Source organism: Petromyzon marinus, chromosome 18 (assembly GCF_048934315.1).
Source record: "Petromyzon marinus isolate PM22_M1 ecotype Great Lakes invasive population chromosome 18, UKy_Petmar_22M1.pri1.0, whole genome shotgun sequence".
NCBI classification, from domain to species: domain Eukaryota; kingdom Metazoa; phylum Chordata; class Hyperoartia; order Petromyzontiformes; family Petromyzontidae; genus Petromyzon; species Petromyzon marinus.
In genome coordinates this window covers 9,290,600-9,311,604 of record NC_133684.1, presented here as the reverse complement: position 1 = coordinate 9,311,604, position 21,005 = coordinate 9,290,600, and the positions used below count along the sequence as shown (strand labels likewise).

The 21,005-nt window shown below is 58.0% G+C and overlaps 1 protein-coding gene across 1 annotated transcript in view; it reads right to left on the bottom strand.

Annotated features, from left to right (window-relative positions):
• SLC10A7 (solute carrier family 10 member 7) overlaps positions 1-21,005 on the bottom strand; it is a 37,455-nt gene that overhangs the window by 868 nt on the left and 15,582 nt on the right. Inside the window, exons 8-11 of the mRNA XM_032956364.2 lie at positions 17,772-17,937; positions 15,667-15,718; positions 14,420-14,493; positions 12,991-13,136 (exon numbers count right to left, since the gene is read on the bottom strand). Coding sequence (XP_032812255.1) covers positions 12,991-13,136; positions 14,420-14,493; positions 15,667-15,718; positions 17,772-17,937 — 438 coding nt within the window. The remainder of the gene's footprint in view (positions 1-12,990; positions 13,137-14,419; positions 14,494-15,666; positions 15,719-17,771; positions 17,938-21,005) is intronic.

Below are 21,005 nucleotides of genomic sequence, written 5' to 3'. Positions count from 1 at the left end.
TGGCTCCGACTCCCGGCCCCGTGGCTTTTCCCAGGCCTGCCCACCATCATGAAGGTCCTTAATGATTGTGATCAGAGGATCCATCGTGAAGAACAACCCACAGCCGGCACCGTCGCGCGGCGGCTGCTGCATATTGATGCGCGCGATTCTGTGTTCCCGGCGTGAAACTTCACCCGAGACAAGAACAACACCAACACACAAACACGGCTCCGCCTTTGATGCTCGGTCGAGACGACCGTTGCGACGACGGCGGCAGCGTCACCGCCACTGCCCTCATTACAATCACAAAGCGGAGGCACGCGGCCGCCTCGGGCTACGAGACGCTCGCGCGGCCGCATGGCCCCCGGGGCAGCGGCGGCAGCTGCGGGGCGAGGGGCGGCTGAGGCGTGCGGGCGAGTGTGGGGTGAGGAGGCGCGTGGAGAGTGCGTGGCGCACGAATTGAAGGGGGTAGACTGCGGGCAGGAAGTGGGCGAGTGTGTGAAGGGCGAGTGGTGTAGGGCGAGTGGTTAGTGTGCGGTGTGGTGTGAATGGTGAGTGGTGGGCGAGTGTTGAGTGCGGAGCGAAGGGTGCGAGGTGGTGATTGGGAGTGTAGCGCGAGTGGTTGGTGAGTGTGCCGGTGACGAGTGTGGTGTGGGTTGAGTGGCGAGTGTGGAGTCGTCGTCCCACTGCACATCGCTCAAGAGGGCCGCGCGGGCTGCTCGTTGTGTACGCAGGAGAGTGCCTCGTTATGCTAATGAGCGAGGAGGCGATGTACGCACTCGTGGTGATAAACGGAAAGTGGAGAACAGTTTTGTAAAAAAAAAAGACGAAACCAACACAACAACCGGATAACGTAACAGTGACAATCGTGTGTCGTCCGTATCTGACATGCGATCTCACGACCGAAGCCACGACCCCACCACCATTCACATTAAAGTAAACTTTTTTTTATTGTTGCACCATCCAAGGCCCACTGAGCTATGTAACTCTTTTTCAGAAGCGACCTGGGCCACAAATGATGGCTCAACCAATCTCGCGTGGAAATGTAGAGTAGCCAAATACTCTAAATGCTCGTCTCTAAATGCGGATGGAAAAACCTGAGGAATCGGAGAAAAATCCACGCGGCCACAGGGAGAACACGCAAACTCCACACAATATAAGGCGTCGGGGTTGGGATCGAACCCACGAACCTCCTGCATACGAGGCGAGGTAGTTAACATCTCGCCACCGTGGTGCTCCCCCCCCCCCCCCCCATGACCTCACTACCAAACCCAAGACCACCTGACCCACGTGACCGTCCCAAGATTTTGTGGAGGCCGCAGCGCGCGCCGTTGTCAAAGCCGCCCCCCTCACCCCTGCCCCAAGGTGACCCCCCCGCTCTCGGATTCGTGATTAGAATTCCCCCGTCGACCCCTTTTCTGCATCTGCGATCCCTTTCCGCGCGGGGGAGCGGTAAGGGGGGACCAGACAGGGACCGCGTGCGCACACGGGCCCGCCTCCTCATCCTCCTCCCCGCTCGGCCGTGGGAATTTGGCGGCGTCTATAAAAGATTCAGGCCTCGCGAGGCATCGGTCGTGAATGGCAAGTGACGAGATGCGACCAGACGCGGAGACCGCGGCCGCGACGCGGAGCAAATGAAAACGCTGAATTATACATCGCGCTGCTTCTACAAACACAGCCCCGAGTCCCCGCCAAACACGCGCTCTTTCGCGGCCTGGAGATTTTCTGTCGTCTAAAGTGGGTTTTCGGATTTCCCCGGGGGTGGGGGGGGGGGTGGTCCCGCTCCGTCCCACGCACGCCGTGCCGCACGCGCTCCCCGGGTCGCGCCCATAGGAAGCGGGGAAAGTAAACTTTCTCCTGTCCAGCGCCGCGAAAGAGAGGTGGGGGTGGGGGGACGGCGACGCCCCCACCCACCACCCGTCCCGCGGCACGCGCTAACAAGGACGCACGCACACACACGCACGTATCCACCGCAGCGCGTACGCGTGCACGCACACACATCAACCGCACGCTCACATACACCATGCATACACTCGCATGCACACATCCACCGCAGCACACACAGACACACCAAAGGTCACCCGTGTAGCCTTAACGCTGTTCGGGAAAGTGCCGCGAGTGAGCACCTATGAAGGCCGGCACCGCACACGAGGGGGCGGGTGTGGCCAGCACCACGCCCGACCGCCTTTGTCTCCCCAGTGGCGATGTTTACACATCATACTAGCTTCTCATTTGTTTCGACTTAGGGGTGGCCCTTGACTGGTCAGATATTCGTCGGGTTCATGCACTAAAATCTACACTACCGCTCCCCACGCACACACACACAATCACGCGTGTATGCATGTGCAGTAGCGTGTGCGCGTTCACAGCTACTGTACACAGCTATTGCACAAGCTATCATACGTGTGAGTGTTGAACTTCTTTCGCGCCCTACACACAGCTATCGCAGAAAGTCGGTCACACTTATTTTTGGCATCGCAAGCGACGGCTTGTTCTCGTTTCCAATTTCTATTTGCTTCGTTGCTCTCAAATGTAATGATTCTTTTTTTTTTGCTTTCACTCATCTCTGCGACAACAGGTCGCTCTCGCGAGTGAGGCTCGCGGCCTCTCTCTCGAGTCCCCACCTGGTCGCGCAGAACCGACTTGAACCCCTTGAAAGGCTGGCGACAGCGCAACCGGCCCCGGCGCGTGCGACGAGCGCGGGGGAGCACAAACCCAGCCGGAACGTCGGCCGACGAATTCCGTTGGCCGTCGGGCCGAAAAGGGACCGTAAATGATCCCCACTTCAGAGAGCGGGGACGCGCTATCGCCACGCCGGCGTTCCCGCGTCCGTCCGTACGCGGCGGCGGTGCCCGCCCCCCCGCGTCCCCGGGCGCGGCCCGGCCGCCCCGAGCGAGTCCAAGGAAGGGGGGCAGGAGGGGCAGCTACCCCTAGCCGGGAAGGAGAGAGGGCAGCCTGCCCCCTTACAGGGGAGGCGCGGGTGCCGCCGCACCCCGCCTCCCTCGTTTAACCGGTCAGCACGTGCTCTCTCGCCGACGCGGGGCACTCCAAACGGAATGTCAAATTAGCTGAGACGCCGTTAATATATTTGCCGGCGTCATCATTAATGCATGGGGGGGGGGCTGGAGCGCGGCCAGAGGCGGCGGGGGGGGGGCCCGTGCGTTAGTGCCCGTGACCCCCCCCCACCCCCGCCTACCCCCACCCCCCACCCCCGCCCGGCGCTCGCGAGAATGAGAGAGTGAAAGAGTGAGTGTGGGGAAACTTGATTTGTATCGGGCGCCGAGGGGCACCGCCGCCCGCGCTCACCGGCGAGGGACGAGCAAGCGCGCGGAGACTCGTCCCTCGTGCTGCCACACCGTCTGGAGGGCCATTCAGTTTCCTCCGCCGTGGGCGAGCGGAGCGAGTGTGAGAGTCTGTGTGTGTGTGAGCGAGTGTGATTGTGTGTGTGTGAGCGAGTGTGAGTGTCTGTGTGTGTGTGAGCAAGTGTGAGAGTCCGTGTGTGTGTGAGCGAGTGTGAGTGTCTGTGTGTGTGTGAGCAAGTGTGAGAGTCCGTGTGGGTGTGAGCGAGTGTGAGGGTCTGTGTGGGTGTGAACGAGTGTGAGTGTCTGTGTGTGTGAGCGAGTGTGAGTGTCTGTGTGGGTGTGAGCGAGTGTGAGTGTCTGTGTGTGTGAGCGAGTGTGAGTGTCTGAGTGGGTGTGAGCGAGTGTGAGTGTCTGTGTGTGTGAGCGAGTGTGAGTGTCTGTGTGTGTGTGAGCGAGTGTGAGTGTCTGTGTGGGTGTGAGCGAGTGTGAGTGTCTGTGTGTGTGTGAACGAGTGTGAGTGTCTGTGTGTGTGTGAACAAGTGTGAGTGTCTGTGTGTGTGTGAGAAAGTGTGAGAGTCTGTGTGTGTGTGAACGAGTGTGAGAGTATGTGTGGGTGTGAGCGAGTGTGAGGGTCTGTGTGGGTGTGAGCGAGTGTGAGAGTCTGTGTGTGTGTGAGCGAGTTTAACTCGTGGTTTACCATCAGCCCCACCAAAACTAAGCACCTGCCTGGGTATTTTGTACCATCGGACACTCCACCCCCACAACTCCCAATCGGTGATGGGGCAGTTGTGGAGAGAGTGGAGAGTTTCCCATACCTGGGCAGTGTGCTTATGACCGGCTCCAGTTTAACAGCAGAGGTTTCACTCCGAATCAGTCGAGCGGCAATATCTTTTCATCGGTTGCGTAACGCTGTGTGGAAGCTACCTGGTCTGTCGCTCCGCACTAAGCTTCAGGTCTTCTCGGCCACGGTCATTCCCTCCCTTCTCGACGCTTGCGAAACGTGGACCCCCCTAATGGAACATCTTCGCCGGTTAGAAACATTTAGGCTGGCCTGCCTATGATCCATCCTGGGTTTAACCAGACTGGATTGTGTGAGGAGCTCACAAATCCTTGAAAGATCTGGGCAAGGTCTCATCGGTGAGCTCCTCTGGCGGGGAAGGCTGCGATGGCTGGGTCATGTAGCCCGCATGCCCAGCCACCGCATGCCGAAACAGCTTTTGTTCGGCCGGATTGAGGGGGCTAAGCAGGCTCGGCACGGGCTAGAGAAGAGATGGAGTGATGTGGTACAGGAGGACGTGGAGCTTAGTGGACTTGCCGATGACTGGTACCAGCGGTGTCAAGATCGGCCTCTGTGGAGGAGGCTCGTGAAGGACGCTATTGGGCAGTTGGAGGTAGTCGCCCTCCAACAACAACGGAGGGCGGAGGAGCGACGCTTAGAACAACGAGCGGAGCGCCGGGTGGCTAAAGCACAGCAGGTTGGCACAGTAGGGGGCACAGGTGGTGCATCAGCCAGTCATCTCAGTCAGTCGACCCGTGGCACCTGGGTCTGCCCCGTGACCTCCTGCCAGCGGGTGTTCGACACTTCACGTGGCCTCAGGGTGCACATAGCCTGGCACAAGCGTCGTGGTGACGTCACCGCCACTTAGTGGCGAATGGCGGTTGTTGTTGTGAGAGAGTGTGAGGGTCTGTGTGGGTGTGAGCGAGTGTGATAGTCCGTGTGTGTGTGAGCGAGTGTGAGTGTCTGTGGGTGTGAGCGAGTGTGAGGGTCTGTGTGGGTGTGAGCGAGTGTGAGTGTCTGTGTGTGTGTGAGAGAGTGTGAGAGTCTGTGTGTGTGTGAACGAGTGTGAGAGTCTGTGTGGGTGTGAGCGAGTGTGAGAGTCTGTGTGTGTGTGAGCGAGTTTAACTCGTGGTTTACCATCAGCCCCACCAAAACTAAGCACCTGCCTGGGTATTTTGTACCATCGGACACTCCACCCCCACAACTCCCAATCGGTGATGGGGCAGTTGTGGAGAGAGTGGAGAGTTTCCCATACCTGGGCAGTGTGCTTATGACCGGCTCCAGTTTAACAGCAGAGGTTTCACTCCGAATCAGTCGAGCGGCAATATCTTTTCATCGGTTGCGTAACGCTGTGTGGAAGCTACCTGGTCTGTCGCTCCGCACTAAGCTTCAGGTCTTCTCGGCCACGGTCATTCCCTCCCTTCTCGACGCTTGCGAAACGTGGACCCCCCTAATGGAACATCTTCGCCGGTTAGAAACATTTAGGCTGGCCTGCCTATGATCCATCCTGGGTTTAACCAGACTGGATTGTGTGAGGAGCTCACAAATCCTTGAAAGATCTGGGCAAGGTCTCATCGGTGAGCTCCTCTGGCGGGGAAGGCTGCGATGGCTGGATCATGTAGCCCGCATGCCCAGCCACCGCATGCCGAAACAGCTTTTGTTCGGCCGGATTGAGGGGGCTAAGCAGGCTCGGCACGGGCTAGAGAAGAGATGGAGTGATGTGGTACAGGAGGACGTGGAGCTTAGTGGACTTGCCGATGACTGGTACCAGCGGTGTCAAGATCGGCCTCTGTGGAGGAGGCTCGTGAAGGACGCTATTGGGCAGTTGGAGGTAGTCGCCCTCCAACAACAACGGAGGGCGGAGGAGCGACGCTTAGAACAACGAGCGGAGCGCCGGGTGGCTAAAGCACAGCAGGTTGGCACAGTAGGGGGCACAGGTGGTGCATCAGCCAGTCATCTCAGTCAGTCGACCCGTGGCACCTGGGTCTGCCCCGTGACCTCCTGCCAGCGGGTGTTCGACACTTCACGTGGCCTCAGGGTGCACATAGCCTGGCACAAGCGTCGTGGTGACGTCACCGCCACTTAGTGGCGAATGGCGGTTGTTGTTGTGAGAGAGTGTGAGGGTCTGTGTGGGTGTGAGCGAGTGTGATAGTCCGTGTGTGTGTGAGCGAGTGTGAGTGTCTGTGGGTGTGAGCGAGTGTGAGTGTCTGTGTGGGTGTGAGCAAGTGTGAGAGTCTGTGTGGGTGTGAGCGAGTGTGAGGGTCTGTGTGTGTGTGAGCGAGTGTGAGTGTCTGTGTGGGTGTGAGCGAGTGTGAGAGTCCGTGTGGGTGTGAGCGAGTGTGATAGTCTGTGTGTGTGTGAACGAGTGTGAGTGTTTGTGTGGATGTGAGCGAGTGTGAGAGTCTGTGTGTGTGTGAGCGAGTGTGATAATCCGTGTGGGTGTGAGCGAGTGTGAGAGTCTGTGTGTGTGTGAACGAGTGTAAGTGTCTGTGTGGGTGTGAGCAAGTGTGAGTGTCTGTGTGTGTGTGAGCGAGTGTGATAGTCCGTGTGTGTGTGAGCGAGTGTGAGTGTCTGTGTGTGTGTGAGCGAGTGTGAGGGTCTGTGTGGGTGTGAGCGAGTGTGAGGGTCTGTGTGTGTGTGAGCGAGTGTGAGTGTCTGTGTGTGTGTGAGCGAGTGTGAGGGTCTGTGTGGGTGTGAGCGAGTGTGAGTGTCTGTGTGTGTGTGAGCGAGTGTGAGAGTCTGTGTGGGTGTGAGCGAGTGTGAGTGTCTGTATGTGTGTGAGCGAGTGTGAGGGTCTGTGTGTGTGTGAGCGAGTGTGAGTGTCTGTGTGTGTGTGAGAGTGTGAGAGTCTGTGTGGGTGTGAGTGAGTGTGAGTGTCTGTGTGTGTGTGAGCGAGTGTGAGGGTCTGTGTGTGTGTGAACGAGTGTGAGAGTCTGTGTGGGTGTGAGCGAGTGTGAGGGTCTGTGTGGGTGTGAGCGAGTGTGAGAGTCTGTGTGTGTGTGAGCGAGTTTAACTCGTGGTTTACCATCAGCCCCACCAAAACTAAGCACCTGCCTGGGTATTTTGTACCATCGGACACTCCACCCCCACAACTCCCAATCGGTGATGGGGCAGTTGTTGAGAGAGTGGAGAGTTTCCCATACCTGGGCAGTGTGCTTATGACCGGCTCCAGTTTAACAGCAGAGGTCTCACTCCGAATCAGTCGAGCGGCAATATCTTTTCATCGGTTGCGTAACGCTGTGTGGAAGCTACCTGGTCTGTCGCTCCGCACTAAGCTTCAGGTCTTCTCGGCCACGGTCATTCCCTCCCTTCTCTACGCTTGCGAAACGTGGACCCCCCTAATGGAACATCTTCGCCGGTTAGAAACATTTAGGCTGGCCTGCCTATGATCCATCCTGGGTTTAACCAGACTGGATTGTGTGAGGAGCTCACAAATCCTTGAAAGATCTGGGCAAGGTCTCATCGGTGAGCTCCTCCGGCGGGGAAGGCTGCGATGGCTGGGTCATGTAGCCCGCATGCCCAGCCACCGCATACCGAAACAGCTTTTGTTCGGCCGGATTGAGGGGGCTAAGCAGGCTCGGCACGGGCTAGAGAAGAGATGGAGTGATGTGGTACAGGAGGACGTAGAGCTTAGTGGACTTGCCGATGACTGGTACCAGCGGTGTCAAGATCGGCCTCTGTGGAGGAGGCTCGTGAAGGACGCTATTGGGCAGTTGGAGGTAGTCGCCCTCCAACAACAACGGAGGGCGGAGGAGCGACGCTCAGAACAACGAGCGGAGCGCCGGGTGGCTAAAGCACAGCAGGTTGGCACAGTAGGGGGCACAGGTGGTGCATCAGCCAGTCATCTCAGTCAGTCGACCCGTGGCATCTGGGTCTGCCCCGTGACCTCCTGCCAGCGGGTGTTCGACACTTCACGTGGCCTCAGGGTGCACATAGCCTGGCACAAGCGTCGTGGTGACGTCACCGCCACTTAGTGGCGAATGGCGGTTGTTGTTGTGAGAGAGTGTGAGGGTCTGTGTGGGTGTGAGCGAGTGTGATAGTCCGTGTGTGTGTGAGCGAGTGTGAGTGTCTGTGGGTGTGAGCGAGTGTGAGTGTCTGTGTGGGTGTGAGCAAGTGTGAGAGTCTGTGTGGGTGTGAGCGAGTGTGAGGGTCTGTGTGTGTGTGAGCGAGTGTGAGTGTCTGTGTGGGTGTGAGCGAGTGTGAGAGTCCGTGTGGGTGTGAGCGAGTGTGATAGTCTGTGTGTGTGTGAACGAGTGTGAGTGTTTGTGTGGATGTGAGCGAGTGTGAGAGTCTGTGTGTGTGTGAGCGAGTGTGAGTGTCTGTGTGGGTGTGAGCGAGTGTGATAATCCGTGTGGGTGTGAGCGAGTGTGAGAGTCTGTGTGTGTGTGAACGAGTGTAAGTGTCTGTGTGGGTGTGAGCAAGTGTGAGTGTCTGTGTGTGTGTGAGCGAGTGTGATAGTCCGTGTGTGTGTGAGCGAGTGTGAGTGTCTGTGTGTGTGTGAGCGAGTGTGAGGGTCTGTGTGGGTGTGAGCGAGTGTGAGGGTCTGTGTGTGTGTGAACGAGTGTGAGAGTCTGTGTGGGTGTGAGCGAGTGTGAGGGTCTGTGTGGGTGTGAGCGAGTGTGAGAGTCTGTGTGTGTGTGAGCGAGTTTAACTCGTGGTTTACCATCAGCCCCACCAAAACTAAGCACCTGCCTGGGTATTTTGTACCATCGGACACTCCACCCCCACAACTCCCAATCGGTGATGGGGCAGTTGTTGAGAGAGTGGAGAGTTTCCCATACCTGGGCAGTGTGCTTATGACCGGCTCCAGTTTAACAGCAGAGGTCTCACTCCGAATCAGTCGAGCGGCAATATCTTTTCATCGGTTGCGTAACGCTGTGTGGAAGCTACCTGGTCTGTCGCTCCGCACTAAGCTTCAGGTCTTCTCGGCCACGGTCATTCCCTCCCTTCTCTACGCTTGCGAAACGTGGACCCCCCTAATGGAACATCTTCGCCGGTTAGAAACATTTAGGCTGGCCTGCCTATGATCCATCCTGGGTTTAACCAGACTGGATTGTGTGAGGAGCTCACAAATCCTTGAAAGATCTGGGCAAGGTCTCATCGGTGAGCTCCTCCGGCGGGGAAGGCTGCGATGGCTGGGTCATGTAGCCCGCATGCCCAGCCACCGCATGCCGAAACAGCTTTTGTTCGGCCGGATTGAGGGGGCTAAGCAGGCTCGGCACGGGCTAGAGAAGAGATGGAGTGATGTGGTACAGGAGGACGTGGAGCTTAGTGGACTTGCCGATGACTGGTACCAGCGGTGTCAAGATCGGCCTCTGTGGAGGAGGCTCGTGAAGGACGCTATTGGGCAGTTGGAGGTAGTCGCCCTCCAACAACAACGGAGGGCGGAGGAGCGACGCTCAGAACAACGAGCGGAGCGCCGGGTGGCTAAAGCACAGCAGGTTGGCACAGTAGGGGGCACAGGTGGTGCATCAGCCAGTCATCTCAGTCAGTCGACCCGTGGCATCTGGGTCTGCCCCGTGACCTCCTGCCAGCGGGTGTTCGACACTTCACGTGGCCTCAGGGTGCACATAGCCTGGCACAAGCGTCGTGGTGACGTCACCGCCACTTAGTGGCGAATGGCGGTTGTTGTTGTGAGAGAGTGTGAGGGTCTGTGTGGGTGTGAGCGAGTGTGATAGTCCGTGTGTGTGTGAGCGAGTGTGAGTGTCTGTGGGTGTGAGCGAGTGTGAGTGTCTGTGTGGGTGTGAGCAAGTGTGAGAGTCTGTGTGGGTGTGAGCGAGTGTGAGGGTCTGTGTGTGTGTGAGCGAGTGTGAGTGTCTGTGTGGGTGTGAGCGAGTGTGAGAGTCCGTGTGGGTGTGAGCGAGTGTGATAGTCTGTGTGTGTGTGAACGAGTGTGAGTGTTTGTGTGGATGTGAGCGAGTGTGAGAGTCTGTGTGTGTGTGAGCGAGTGTGAGTGTCTGTGTGGGTGTGAGCGAGTGTGATAATCCGTGTGGGTGTGAGCGAGTGTGAGAGTCTGTGTGTGTGTGAACGAGTGTAAGTGTCTGTGTGGGTGTGAGCAAGTGTGAGTGTCTGTGTGTGTGTGAGCGAGTGTGATAGTCCGTGTGTGTGTGAGCGAGTGTGAGTGTCTGTGTGTGTGTGAGCGAGTGTGAGGGTCTGTGTGGGTGTGAGCGAGTGTGAGGGTCTGTGTGTGTGTGAGCGAGTGTGAGTGTCTGTGTGTGTGTGAGCGAGTGTGAGGGTCTGTGTGGGTGTGAGCGAGTGTGAGTGTCTGTGTGTGTGTGAGCGAGTGTGAGAGTCTGTGTGGGTGTGAGCGAGTGTGAGTGTCTGTATGTGTGTGAGCGAGTGTGAGGGTCTGTGTGTGTGTGAGCGAGTGTGAGTGTCTGTGTGTGTGTGAGAGTGTGAGAGTCTGTGTGGGTGTGAGTGAGTGTGAGTGTCTGTGTGTGTGTGAGCGAGTGTGAGGGTCTGTGTGTGTGTGAACGAGTGTGAGAGTCTGTGTGGGTGTGAGCGAGTGTGAGGGTCTGTGTGGGTGTGAGCGAGTGTGAGAGTCTGTTTGTGTGTGAGCGAGTTTAACTCGTGGTTTACCATCAGCCCCACCAAAACTAAGCACCTGCCTGGGTATTTTGTACCATCGGACACTCCACCCCCACAACTCCCAATCGGTGATGGGGCAGTTGTTGAGAGAGTGGAGAGTTTCCCATACCTGGGCAGTGTGCTTATGACCGGCTCCAGTTTAACAGCAGAGGTCTCACTCCGAATCAGTCGAGCGGCAATATCTTTTCATCGGTTGCGTAACGCTGTGTGGAAGCTACCTGGTCTGTCGCTCCGCACTAAGCTTCAGGTCTTCTCGGCCACGGTCATTCCCTCCCTTCTCTACGCTTGCGAAACGTGGACCCCCCTAATGGAACATCTTCGCCGGTTAGAAACATTTAGGCTGGCCTGCCTATGATCCATCCTGGGTTTAACCAGACTGGATTGTGTGAGGAGCTCACAAATCCTTGAAAGATCTGGGCAAGGTCTCATCGGTGAGCTCCTCCGGCGGGGAAGGCTGCGATGGCTGGGTCATGTAGCCCGCATGCCCAGCCACCGCATGCCGAAACAGCTTTTGTTCGGCCGGATTGAGGGGGCTAAGCAGGCTCGGCACGGGCTAGAGAAGAGATGGAGTGATGTGGTACAGGAGGACGTGGAGCTTAGTGGACTTGCCGATGACTGGTACCAGCGGTGTCAAGATCGGCCTCTGTGGAGGAGGCTCGTGAAGGACGCTATTGGGCAGTTGGAGGTAGTCGCCCTCCAACAACAACGGAGGGCGGAGGAGCGACGCTCAGAACAACGAGCGGAGCGCCGGGTGGCTAAAGCACAGCAGGTTGGCACAGTAGGGGGCACAGGTGGTGCATCAGCCAGTCATCTCAGTCAGTCGACCCGTGGCATCTGGGTCTGCCCCGTGACCTCCTGCCAGCGGGTGTTCGACACTTCACGTGGCCTCAGGGTGCACATAGCCTGGCACAAGCGTCGTGGTGACGTCACCGCCACTTAGTGGCGAATGGCGGTTGTTGTTGTGAGAGAGTGTGAGGGTCTGTGTGGGTGTGAGCGAGTGTGATAGTCCGTGTGTGTGTGAGCGAGTGTGAGTGTCTGTGGGTGTGAGCGAGTGTGAGTGTCTGTGTGGGTGTGAGCAAGTGTGAGAGTCTGTGTGGGTGTGAGCGAGTGTGAGGGTCTGTGTGTGTGTGAGCGAGTGTGAGTGTCTGTGTGGGTGTGAGCGAGTGTGAGAGTCCGTGTGGGTGTGAGCGAGTGTGATAGTCTGTGTGTGTGTGAACGAGTGTGAGTGTTTGTGTGGGTGTGAGCGAGTGTGAGTGTCTGTGTGTGTGTGAGCGAGTGTGAGGATCTGTGTGGGTGTGAGCGAGTGTGAGTGTCTGTGTGGGTGTGAGCGAGTGTGAGTGTCTTTGTGGGTGTGAGCGAGTGTGAGTGTCTGTGTGTGTGTGAGCGAGTGTGATAGTCCGTGTGTGTGTGAGCGAGTGTGAGTGTCTGTGTGTGTGTGAGCGAGTGTGAGGGTCTGTGTGGGTGTGAGCGAGTGTGAGGGTCTGTGTGTGTGTGAGCGAGTGTGAGTGTCTGTGTGTGTGTGAGCGAGTGTGAGGGTCTGTGTGTGTGTGAGCGAGTGTGAGTGTCTGTGTGTGTGTGAGCGAGTGTGAGGGTCTGTGTGGGTGTGAGCGAGTGTGAGGGTCTGTGTGTGTGTGAGCGAGTGTGAGTGTCTGTGTGTGTGTGAGCGAGTGTGAGGGTCTGTGTGTGTGTGAGCGAGTGTGAGGGTCTGTGTGGGTGTGAGCGAGTGTGAGTGTCTGTGTGTGTGTGAGCGAGTGTGAGGGTCTGTGTGTGTGTGAGCGAGTGTGAGTGTCTGTGTGTGTGTGAGAGTGTGAGAGTCTGTGTGGGTGTGAGCGAGTGTGAGTGTCTGTGTGTGTGTGAGCGAGTGTGAGGGTCTGTGTGTGTGTGAGCGAGTGTGAGTGTCTGTGTGTGTGTGAGCGAGTGTGAGTGTCTGTGTGTGTGTGATCGAGTGTGATAGTCTGTGTGGGTGTGAGTGGGTGTGAGGGTCTGTGTGGGTGTATAGCCTGAACAGACTGTTGAGGCAAGTGCTGTTAGCGAGCATCTATGAAGGTCGGCACGGCACACGAGGGAGGGATGGGTGGCCAGCATCACCCCCAGCCCCCTTTGTCTCCCCAGTGGCGATATTTACACACCGCACTAGATACTAATTTGAGGCTGAGTGGACTTAGCGGAGGCCCAGGACCAGTTCAGATAATCGTCACTGGTGTTGGCCATGCTACGCTACCGCTCCCCAGCCTCATCCACCCCCTCACCCTGCCACCCTGGGGGCCAACAAGCCGCGTCGTCCTCTGCTGAAGCCCACACGGCCCCCCAGCAGCGACCCCAGCGACCCCCGACCCCACGTACCCGCTGCCGTGACAGCATCCAGGGGCGCAGGGTGCCAACGAGCAGGCCGCCCAGCAGGATCTGCGTCGGGTGGTAGACGAGCAGCGGCACGGTGAGGAGCGACAGCTGCGGCATCCCCGCAAACACGATCTTCAGCATGGGCACACCTGGGGGCAACGCGCGGGGGCACGCGCACGCTCGGTCACGCTCGGTCACGCTCGCGGGGTCACGCTCGCGGGGTCACGCTCGCTGAGTCACGCTCGCTGAGTCACGCTCGCGGGGGTCACGCTCGCGGGGTCACGCTCGCGGGGTCACGCTCGCGGGGTCACGCTCGGTCACGCTCGCGGGGTCACGCTCGCGGGGTCACGCTCGCGGGGTCACGCTCGGTCACGCTCGCGGGGTCACGCTCGCGGGGTCACGCTCGCGGGGTCACGCTCGCGGGGTCACGCTCGGTCACGCTCGCGGGGTCACGCTCGCGGGGTCACGCTCACGGAGTCACGCTCGCGGGGTCACGCTCGCTGAGTCACGCTCGCGGGGTCACGCTAGTGGGGTCACGCTCGGTCACGCTCGTGGGGTCAAGCTCACGGGGTCACGCTCGCGGGGTCACGCTCGCAGGGTCACGCTCGCGGGGTCACGCCGGTGGATTACACACAGCGAGTTGGTATTGTGGGGCAGTGCCGGATGAAGCTAGTGCGGGGCCTGTAGCAAATGTTATAAAGGAGCCCTAAATAAAAAACACGTAAATATTAAAACACTTTTTTACTTGCACAGTCAAGTAATTTTTTGATTTAAAGCTTTCGTGACTGCAGGTATTCATATTCTTGGTTCTTTCGGTAAAGTCACGTAGAAGGGAAACAATAAAATAAAAATATAAAACAATATTGTTTCATGTTTATGATTTTATTGTTTCCCTTCTACGTGACTTTACCGAAAGAACCAAGAATACAGTAAAGTCATTGTTTTTCAATCGCTACACAGCCAGATAATTCGACAAATCGCTAAACTTAGACACCCAGTCGTTCATAAAAGTTGAAGGCAGTATAGTACTATAGTAATAGAGCAAATGCAGAATCACCAAATCGGAATTGATAGCTTGAAAGCGTTTAGAGCGGGGCCCTTGAAGTGCGGGGCCCGTAGCTTACGTAGCTACTTTTGCTCCTAGGATAATCCGGCACTGCTGTGGGAGGCACATTTGGTGCATCTGCCAGTCACTTCAGTCAGTCAACCCGCGGCACCTGGGTCTGTTCCGTGACCTCCTTGCCAGCGAGCCTTCCACAATTCAAGTGGCCTCAAGGTGCACGCATCCTGGCACAAGCGCCGTGGTGACGTCACCACCACTTAGTGGGGAACGGCGACTGTCTGCGTGTCTCTGGGTGTGCGTCCGGACTCCCTCCGCCAGCTGCCCCGGGCCCCGGCATCTCCTCCCCCCCCCACCCACCCCCCTAGGTACCGAGCGTCAGCGACTTGTGGGTCGAGCAGAAGACGATGGCGACCGTGTCGGCCGGAGTGAAGCTCGAACCGTCCCTGTGGGAGGGGCGAGGGTTAGAGTTGGGGGGGAGGAGTGTAGTCGGGAGGGGGAGGAGTGTGGTCGGGAGAGGGAGGAGTGTAGTCGGGAGAGGGAGGAGTGTAGTCAGGAGGGGGAGGAGTGTAGTCAGGAGGGGGAGGAGTGTAGTCGGGAGGGGGAGGAGTGTAGTCGGGAGGGGGAGGAGTGTAGTCGGGAGGGGGAGGAGTGTAGTCGGGAGAGGGAGGAGTGTAGTCGGGAGGGGGAGGAGTGTAGTCGGGAGGGGGAGGAGTGTAGTCGGGAGGGGGGGGTAGTGGAGGGGAAGGGGCGGGGTCAACGTGGCCCTGCCCATCACGGTCTCCGTGGGGTAGCGAAGCACCAGGGTGCACCACCCCACTCCATGCCACCCTGCTCCACATTGTCAAGCATGCCACATCACACCACACCGCACCAAGCTGACTTGCACCAAGCCAAGCCATGCATTGCAAGGCCAAGACACAGCACTCCCGTGTACCGCCATACCGCGCTTCGTCACGTCACCACGCCACGCAGACCACGACACCGTGCCTCACCATACCGCACCGAGTCGTACCACACCGGACCATACCGCACCTGGGCCACACCGCGCCCTAGCCCCGAGGTCTGGGAGACGGGGAAACACAAATCATGGGAAGTGGGTTCATGTGGTTCGTTCACAAGTCCCGTGTAGGGGCACACGCTGTGGTGTGGCGTGATGTGCGTGTGGTGTGTGTGTGGTGTGTGTGGTGTGTGTGTGTGATAGGAGGTGTGTGGTGCGTGTGGTGTGTGTGTGTGTGATACGTGGTGTGCGGTAGCGTGTGGTGTGTGTGTGTGAGATAGGTGGTGTGCGGTAGCGTGTGGTGTGTGTGTGTGATAGGTGGTGTGCGGTGTGTGTGTGTGATACGTGGTGTGCGGTAGCGTGTGGTGTGTGTGTGTGATACGTGGTGTGCGGTAGCGTGTGGTGTGTGTGTGATACGTGGTGTGTATGTGTGTGATACGTGGTGTGCGGTGCGGTCCATGTACTTATGCGACGCGTGGCGCGTGTGGTGTGCGTGTTGGCCGTGTCTGGTACGTGGTGGTGGCACGCCTTCAGAGGTGCTCGCTAACAGCGCTTGCCCTCACAGTCTGTTGAAGGCTACAGATCTGTGTGTGTGTGTGACGGGAAGGGGTGGACACACCTGGTGGAGATCATGAAGGTGAGCAACATGAAGCTGAGCTGGATGAGGAGGACTGCAGGAGAGACGGGACGAGGGTCACAAAAGTGCAAAAGCGACGCATGCACACGCTCACACACAAAGACAAAGACGCCCCATATAGCCATAGCAAACTTTTGGTGCAAGTGCTGTTCACGGGCAACTTTGAAGGCAGGGACGGCACACGAGGCAGGGGGTGGGTGCCCAGCACCATGCCCCGCCGCCTTTGTCTCCCCATGTTGACACATCGTGCCTAGGGGAGGCCCAGGACCGGTTCAGATGATTGTTACTGGTGTTGGCCGTGAGCGGGAATCGAACTCGGGTCGCCATGCTCATAGAGCAGCGCACTCACACCACTATGGCTAAACCACACACACACACGCACGCGCGCACACACACACACGCATACACACACACAACAACAACCGCCATTCGCCACTAAGTGGCGGTGACGTCACCACGACGCTTGTGCCAGGCTATGTGCACCTTGAGGCCACGTGAAGTGTCGAATGCCTGCTGGCAGGAGGTCACGGGGCAGTCCCAGGTGCCACGGGTCAACTGAGATGACTGAGATGACTGGCTGATGCACCACCTGTGCCCCCTACTGTGCCAACCTGCTGTGCTTTAGCCACCCGGCGCTCCGCTCGTTGTTGTGAGCGTCGCTCCTCTGCCCTCCGTTGTTGTTGGAGGGCGACTGCCTCCAACTGCCCAGTAGCGTCCTTCACAAGCCTCCTCCACAGAGACCGATCTTGACACCGCTGGTACCAGTCATCGGCAAGTCCACTCAGCTCCACGTTCTCCTGTACCACATCACTCCATCTCTTCTCTAGCCCGTGCCACGCCCGTTTAGCCCCCTCGATCCGGCCGAACAAAAGCTGCTTGGGCATGCGGTGATTGGGCATGCAGGCTACATGGCCCAGCCAACGCAGCCTTGCCTGCCGGAGGAGCTCACCGATGAGACTTTGTCCAGATCTTTCGAGGATTTGTGAGCTCCTCACACAGTCCAGCCTGGTTAAACCCAGGACTGATCGTAGGCAGACTAGCCTAAATGTTTCTAACCGGCGGAGATGTTCCATTAGGGGGGGTCCACGTTTCGCAAGCGTAGATAAGGGAGAGAATGACCGTGGCCGAGAAGACCTGAAGCTTAGTGCGGAGCGACAGACCAGGTAGCTTCCACACAACGGTTACGCAACCGATGAAAGATAATGCCGCTCGACTAATTCGCAGTGAGACCTCTGCTGTTAAACCGGAGCCGGTAATGAGCACACTGCCCAGGTGTGGGAAACTCTCCACTCTCCCCACAACTGTCCCATCACCGATTGGAAGTTGTGGGGGTGGAATGCCCATGGTACAAAATACCCAGGTAGGTGCCTCGTTTTGGTGGGGCTGATGGTAAGGCCCCACCTCTTAGTGGCACACTCCAGTTTCAGCAGCATCGCCTCCAACTCCTCCTCTGAGTGAGTCGCAATTACCAGGTCGTCGGCATACATAACGTGGTTGACCAATAGGGAGCCATCCCTTGACCGCACCTGAGTGGGCGAGTGGGCGAGTGGGCGAGGGATGAGTGGGCGAGTGGGCGAGTGAGCGAGTGGGCGAGTGGGTGAGTGAGCGAGTGGGTGAGTGAGCGAGTGAGCGAGTGGGCGAGTGGGTGAGGGGTGAGTGGATGAGTGGGCGAGTGGGCGAGGGGTGAGTGGGCGAGTGGGCAAGGGGTGAGTGGGCGAGTGGGCGAGGGGTGAGTGGGTGAGTGGGCGAGTGGGCAAGGGGTGAGTGGGTGAGTGGGTGAGTGGGCGAGTGGGCGAGTGGGTGAGTGAGCGAGTGGGTGAGTGAGCGAGTGAGCGAGTGGGCGAGTGGGTGAGGGGTGAGTGGATGAGTGGGCGAGTGGGCGAGGGGTGAGTGGGCGAGTGGGCAAGGGGTGAGTGGGCGAGTGGGCGAGGGGTGAGTGGGTGAGTGGGTGAGTGGGCGAGTGGGCAAGGGGTGAGTGGGTGAGTGGGTGAGTGGGCGAGTGGGCGAGTGGGCGAGGAGTGGATGTACAGTGAATGGGTAGAAGGCAGGTAGTGCGTGGGGGTGGGTGGCGAGTCTCGTGGCCTCACCCAGCGTGACGACGGCGAGCAGGCTGGCGGGCTCGAGCGCCGTGTCTGGCCGGGCGAATGTGTCGCAGAACGTGCTGTAGATGATCGCCAGCAGCACCACGCTGCTCACGGCACCGAACGGAGGCTGCCGCCGCTCCATCCACTCACGCACGCGGCTACGCACCACCTGGAGGGGGGGGGGGGGGCGGAGTGGGGGGAGCGAGGCACACGGCAGGGGAGCGAGTGAGAAGGAGTTATCGTTGTCAACGATGGAGCCGCCCCCCCACCGCCTCAGAGAACGCGTCGCGAGAGAGAGTTGCCGCATGACGCATCTCGTTCCAACACTCGAAAGGGCACCCCCCCCCCCTCCCCCCCCCCAGCTGCAGCTGTCCCTGTGCGGCGCAATGAGAGAGAGAGATGGGCGAGTGATTGGTCAGGGGACTGAGAAATGGGTGAGTAATGGGTGAGTAGGCGGTTAGGTTGGGGTGACCGAGTGGTGAGCACGGGGGGGGGGGGGGCGGGCGAGTGGTGAGCAGGGGGTGAGGGATTGCGCGGGCGGGCACGGCATGCACAAGTACAAACTTCATTCTCACGGCTGAACTTTTCCTACAACAGTTTTTCCCGTCTGTGGGATAAAGTTTCGTGAGTGAGTGGGGCGTGGGAGCCAGCGCCTGGCGAGCACTGACGCGGTGCTTGTGGCGCGGCACGACGAGCCCAGGTTTATCGGACGATTCCCCAAAAATTGTCCGTGACAGCTGTGGGCGGCCTCGGCAAGATTGCCGAGAAGACCGCGCCAAATTCTGTTCTATTAGCGGGTTCATCCTCGCGCACTTCAAACGCGCTCTACCCGGCGCCCCCCAAAAAAATAAAAATCCACGGAATCAATTAAACACGCTGCAGTATCCTGACGGCGGCTTGAAACGCACAACTTCTCTGCCAGACATCAATATTTAATCCAAATGTGCTTTCATTAGAATATACTCCACTGGCTTCGCTTTTTGAACCGGGCAGAGCAGGCTTTACTGACAATAATCATGAAATGTTAAAGTCTTATTTGAGAGCCGGCTCCTTGCCTCGGACATTAAATATTCAGGGCAACCATCAGCGTTGCAGTGGGAAAATGAATAATCACACGATAACCGGCCGTGCAGAAACTAACAGCGCCGCCGCGCTGATCAAATATTAATCGGGTTCGAAGGTGCTTATTATTATGTATGAATATGCGGCCCTGATAAGGAGACAACAAGGCCGCTTCTCTCCCCGCAGCCTCGGCGGCACGGCCCGCGCGTAACGAGAGAGCCCGCGCCCGCGCCCGCGCCCGCGCCCGCGCCCGCCACTTTAAAGAGACGGAACAGTCGCGCGCCTCCTCGGTGCGCGCGCGTCACGGATACACGCTCGGCTTGCCGAGTCCACGCTGAAAAATTCATCAGGCTTTGGGCACCGTGGCCCTTTGAACGTCTCGCTGTTTTTGACAATACGGCAGCGCAGGCGAGGAGGAGGAATACCACAGGGTATTAAACGCCCCGCGCTATGGATTATTCCGCATGCATTATGCTAGTTGGTCAGGTTACGACGGGAGCACAAGTGCCTTCCCACCTCCGCGCTGGTGTGTCTGCGCGTGCGTCTGCGCGTGTGCGTGCGTGCGCGCGGGCGAGCGAGAGCGAGGGAGAGCAAACGAGCGGTCGCACACACGAGCGGGCGGGAGCGAGCGAGCGCGCGCTAACGTGCGAGCGGCGAGATGAAGACACAAACAGCACGCACGGACACACGGACGTGAACACGCGCGCAAACGTGAGGATAATGAGATGAAGACGCAAGCTCACACACGCACACAAGTAAACATACCCGTATACACGCCCCGGCACACGAGCGATCGCGCGTACACAAACATGCAGTCACAAAGAAGAAAACCACAAACCCCTGGAGGACATGCACACATACACTCCTACACACAGGCAAACAAATACACAGACAGACACAAGCATAAAGACATCAATACACAGCACAACACGCAAGCACAAACGTGCAGAAACCAACATGAAGATGCACGGCAGCAGAACTCGCTTACATGAAGATGCACCCCCACATACAGACACCTGCAGAAAAATGCCCCTCCTAACATAGATCCAAACACAAGCGTGAAGACACCAAGATGAGCACCCTATGCACTAACTCAAAGGCACAGTCACATAGTCACTTTAACATGTTTTCTTGTTCATGATTTTGTTGTTTGTTTGCTGCGGTTGCACCCGATTCAAGAGCGGAATGGCTCACAGGGCTATACCAAATAAATGGAACTATGGAACCATGGAACAACATCTACAACTTGAGTACGACGTTTCGCTGGTAATTACATCCAGCATCATCGGGCGATTTGCAGGAATAGAAGCCATCCAGCTGCTTCCGGACGACGTCACCATTGATCTTCTAGATATTGTCCTGGTGACGCTTGGCATCGTTGCAAGAGGAACGTCGCGTACCTCATTGAGCTAAACGTCGTTGTGAGAATAGCTCTTCGGCTTCCCCACGGTGAGCTCATACAATGATAATAATTACTGGCCGTTAACTCTTCAACTCGTAGTAATTTAATTAGTTGAGCCGTGTCGGGTGGTGGAGAGTTCCTAATGACACAGATTTAGCCAGATAATAACTCCGTGGATAAACTCAAAAATAAATTATTAATCATCCGCAGCGGGTACGTCCTGGGGAATTGTCCGACTTGCTGGGTTTGTCACTTCACCGGCGGCGGCGGTGGCCGTGATCCCAACGACGCGAGTCGACGCGGCACCCCCCCCCCCCCACCACCCCTTGGCCCCCCAGGCCCCCGGGAGGGAGCACGGCTCGGAGGAGACGCGAGGTGCCGCGATGCAGTCGAGCTCCATCCTCATCGAGCGACCACGCAAAACACTCGGCCACCAGCGCCAGCCAACCACTCGTCACTCAAGAGCCACGCCGGTGTGCGAGGGGGTCTAAGGCGGGGGGGGCCGGGCCTGGGGAGCCAAGGGCTGTGTGGCGGGGAGTGAGACTGCGTGGAGGCGGGCGCAAAAACAGCGGCGCGACATCACGGGGGAAGCGGAAGGAGAGAAGCTCTCCAGACACTGGGGCGGAAGAGGGCAGAGCTTCGTGAATGTGCGTCGTCTTGGGTGGAGCATCACCGACATTATCATCATCATTATCATCATCATCATGATTATAATACAACGGAAAAAAACGGAACATGCAATGTTCCGGGAAGAAGTACAGCTTGTCCGGGAC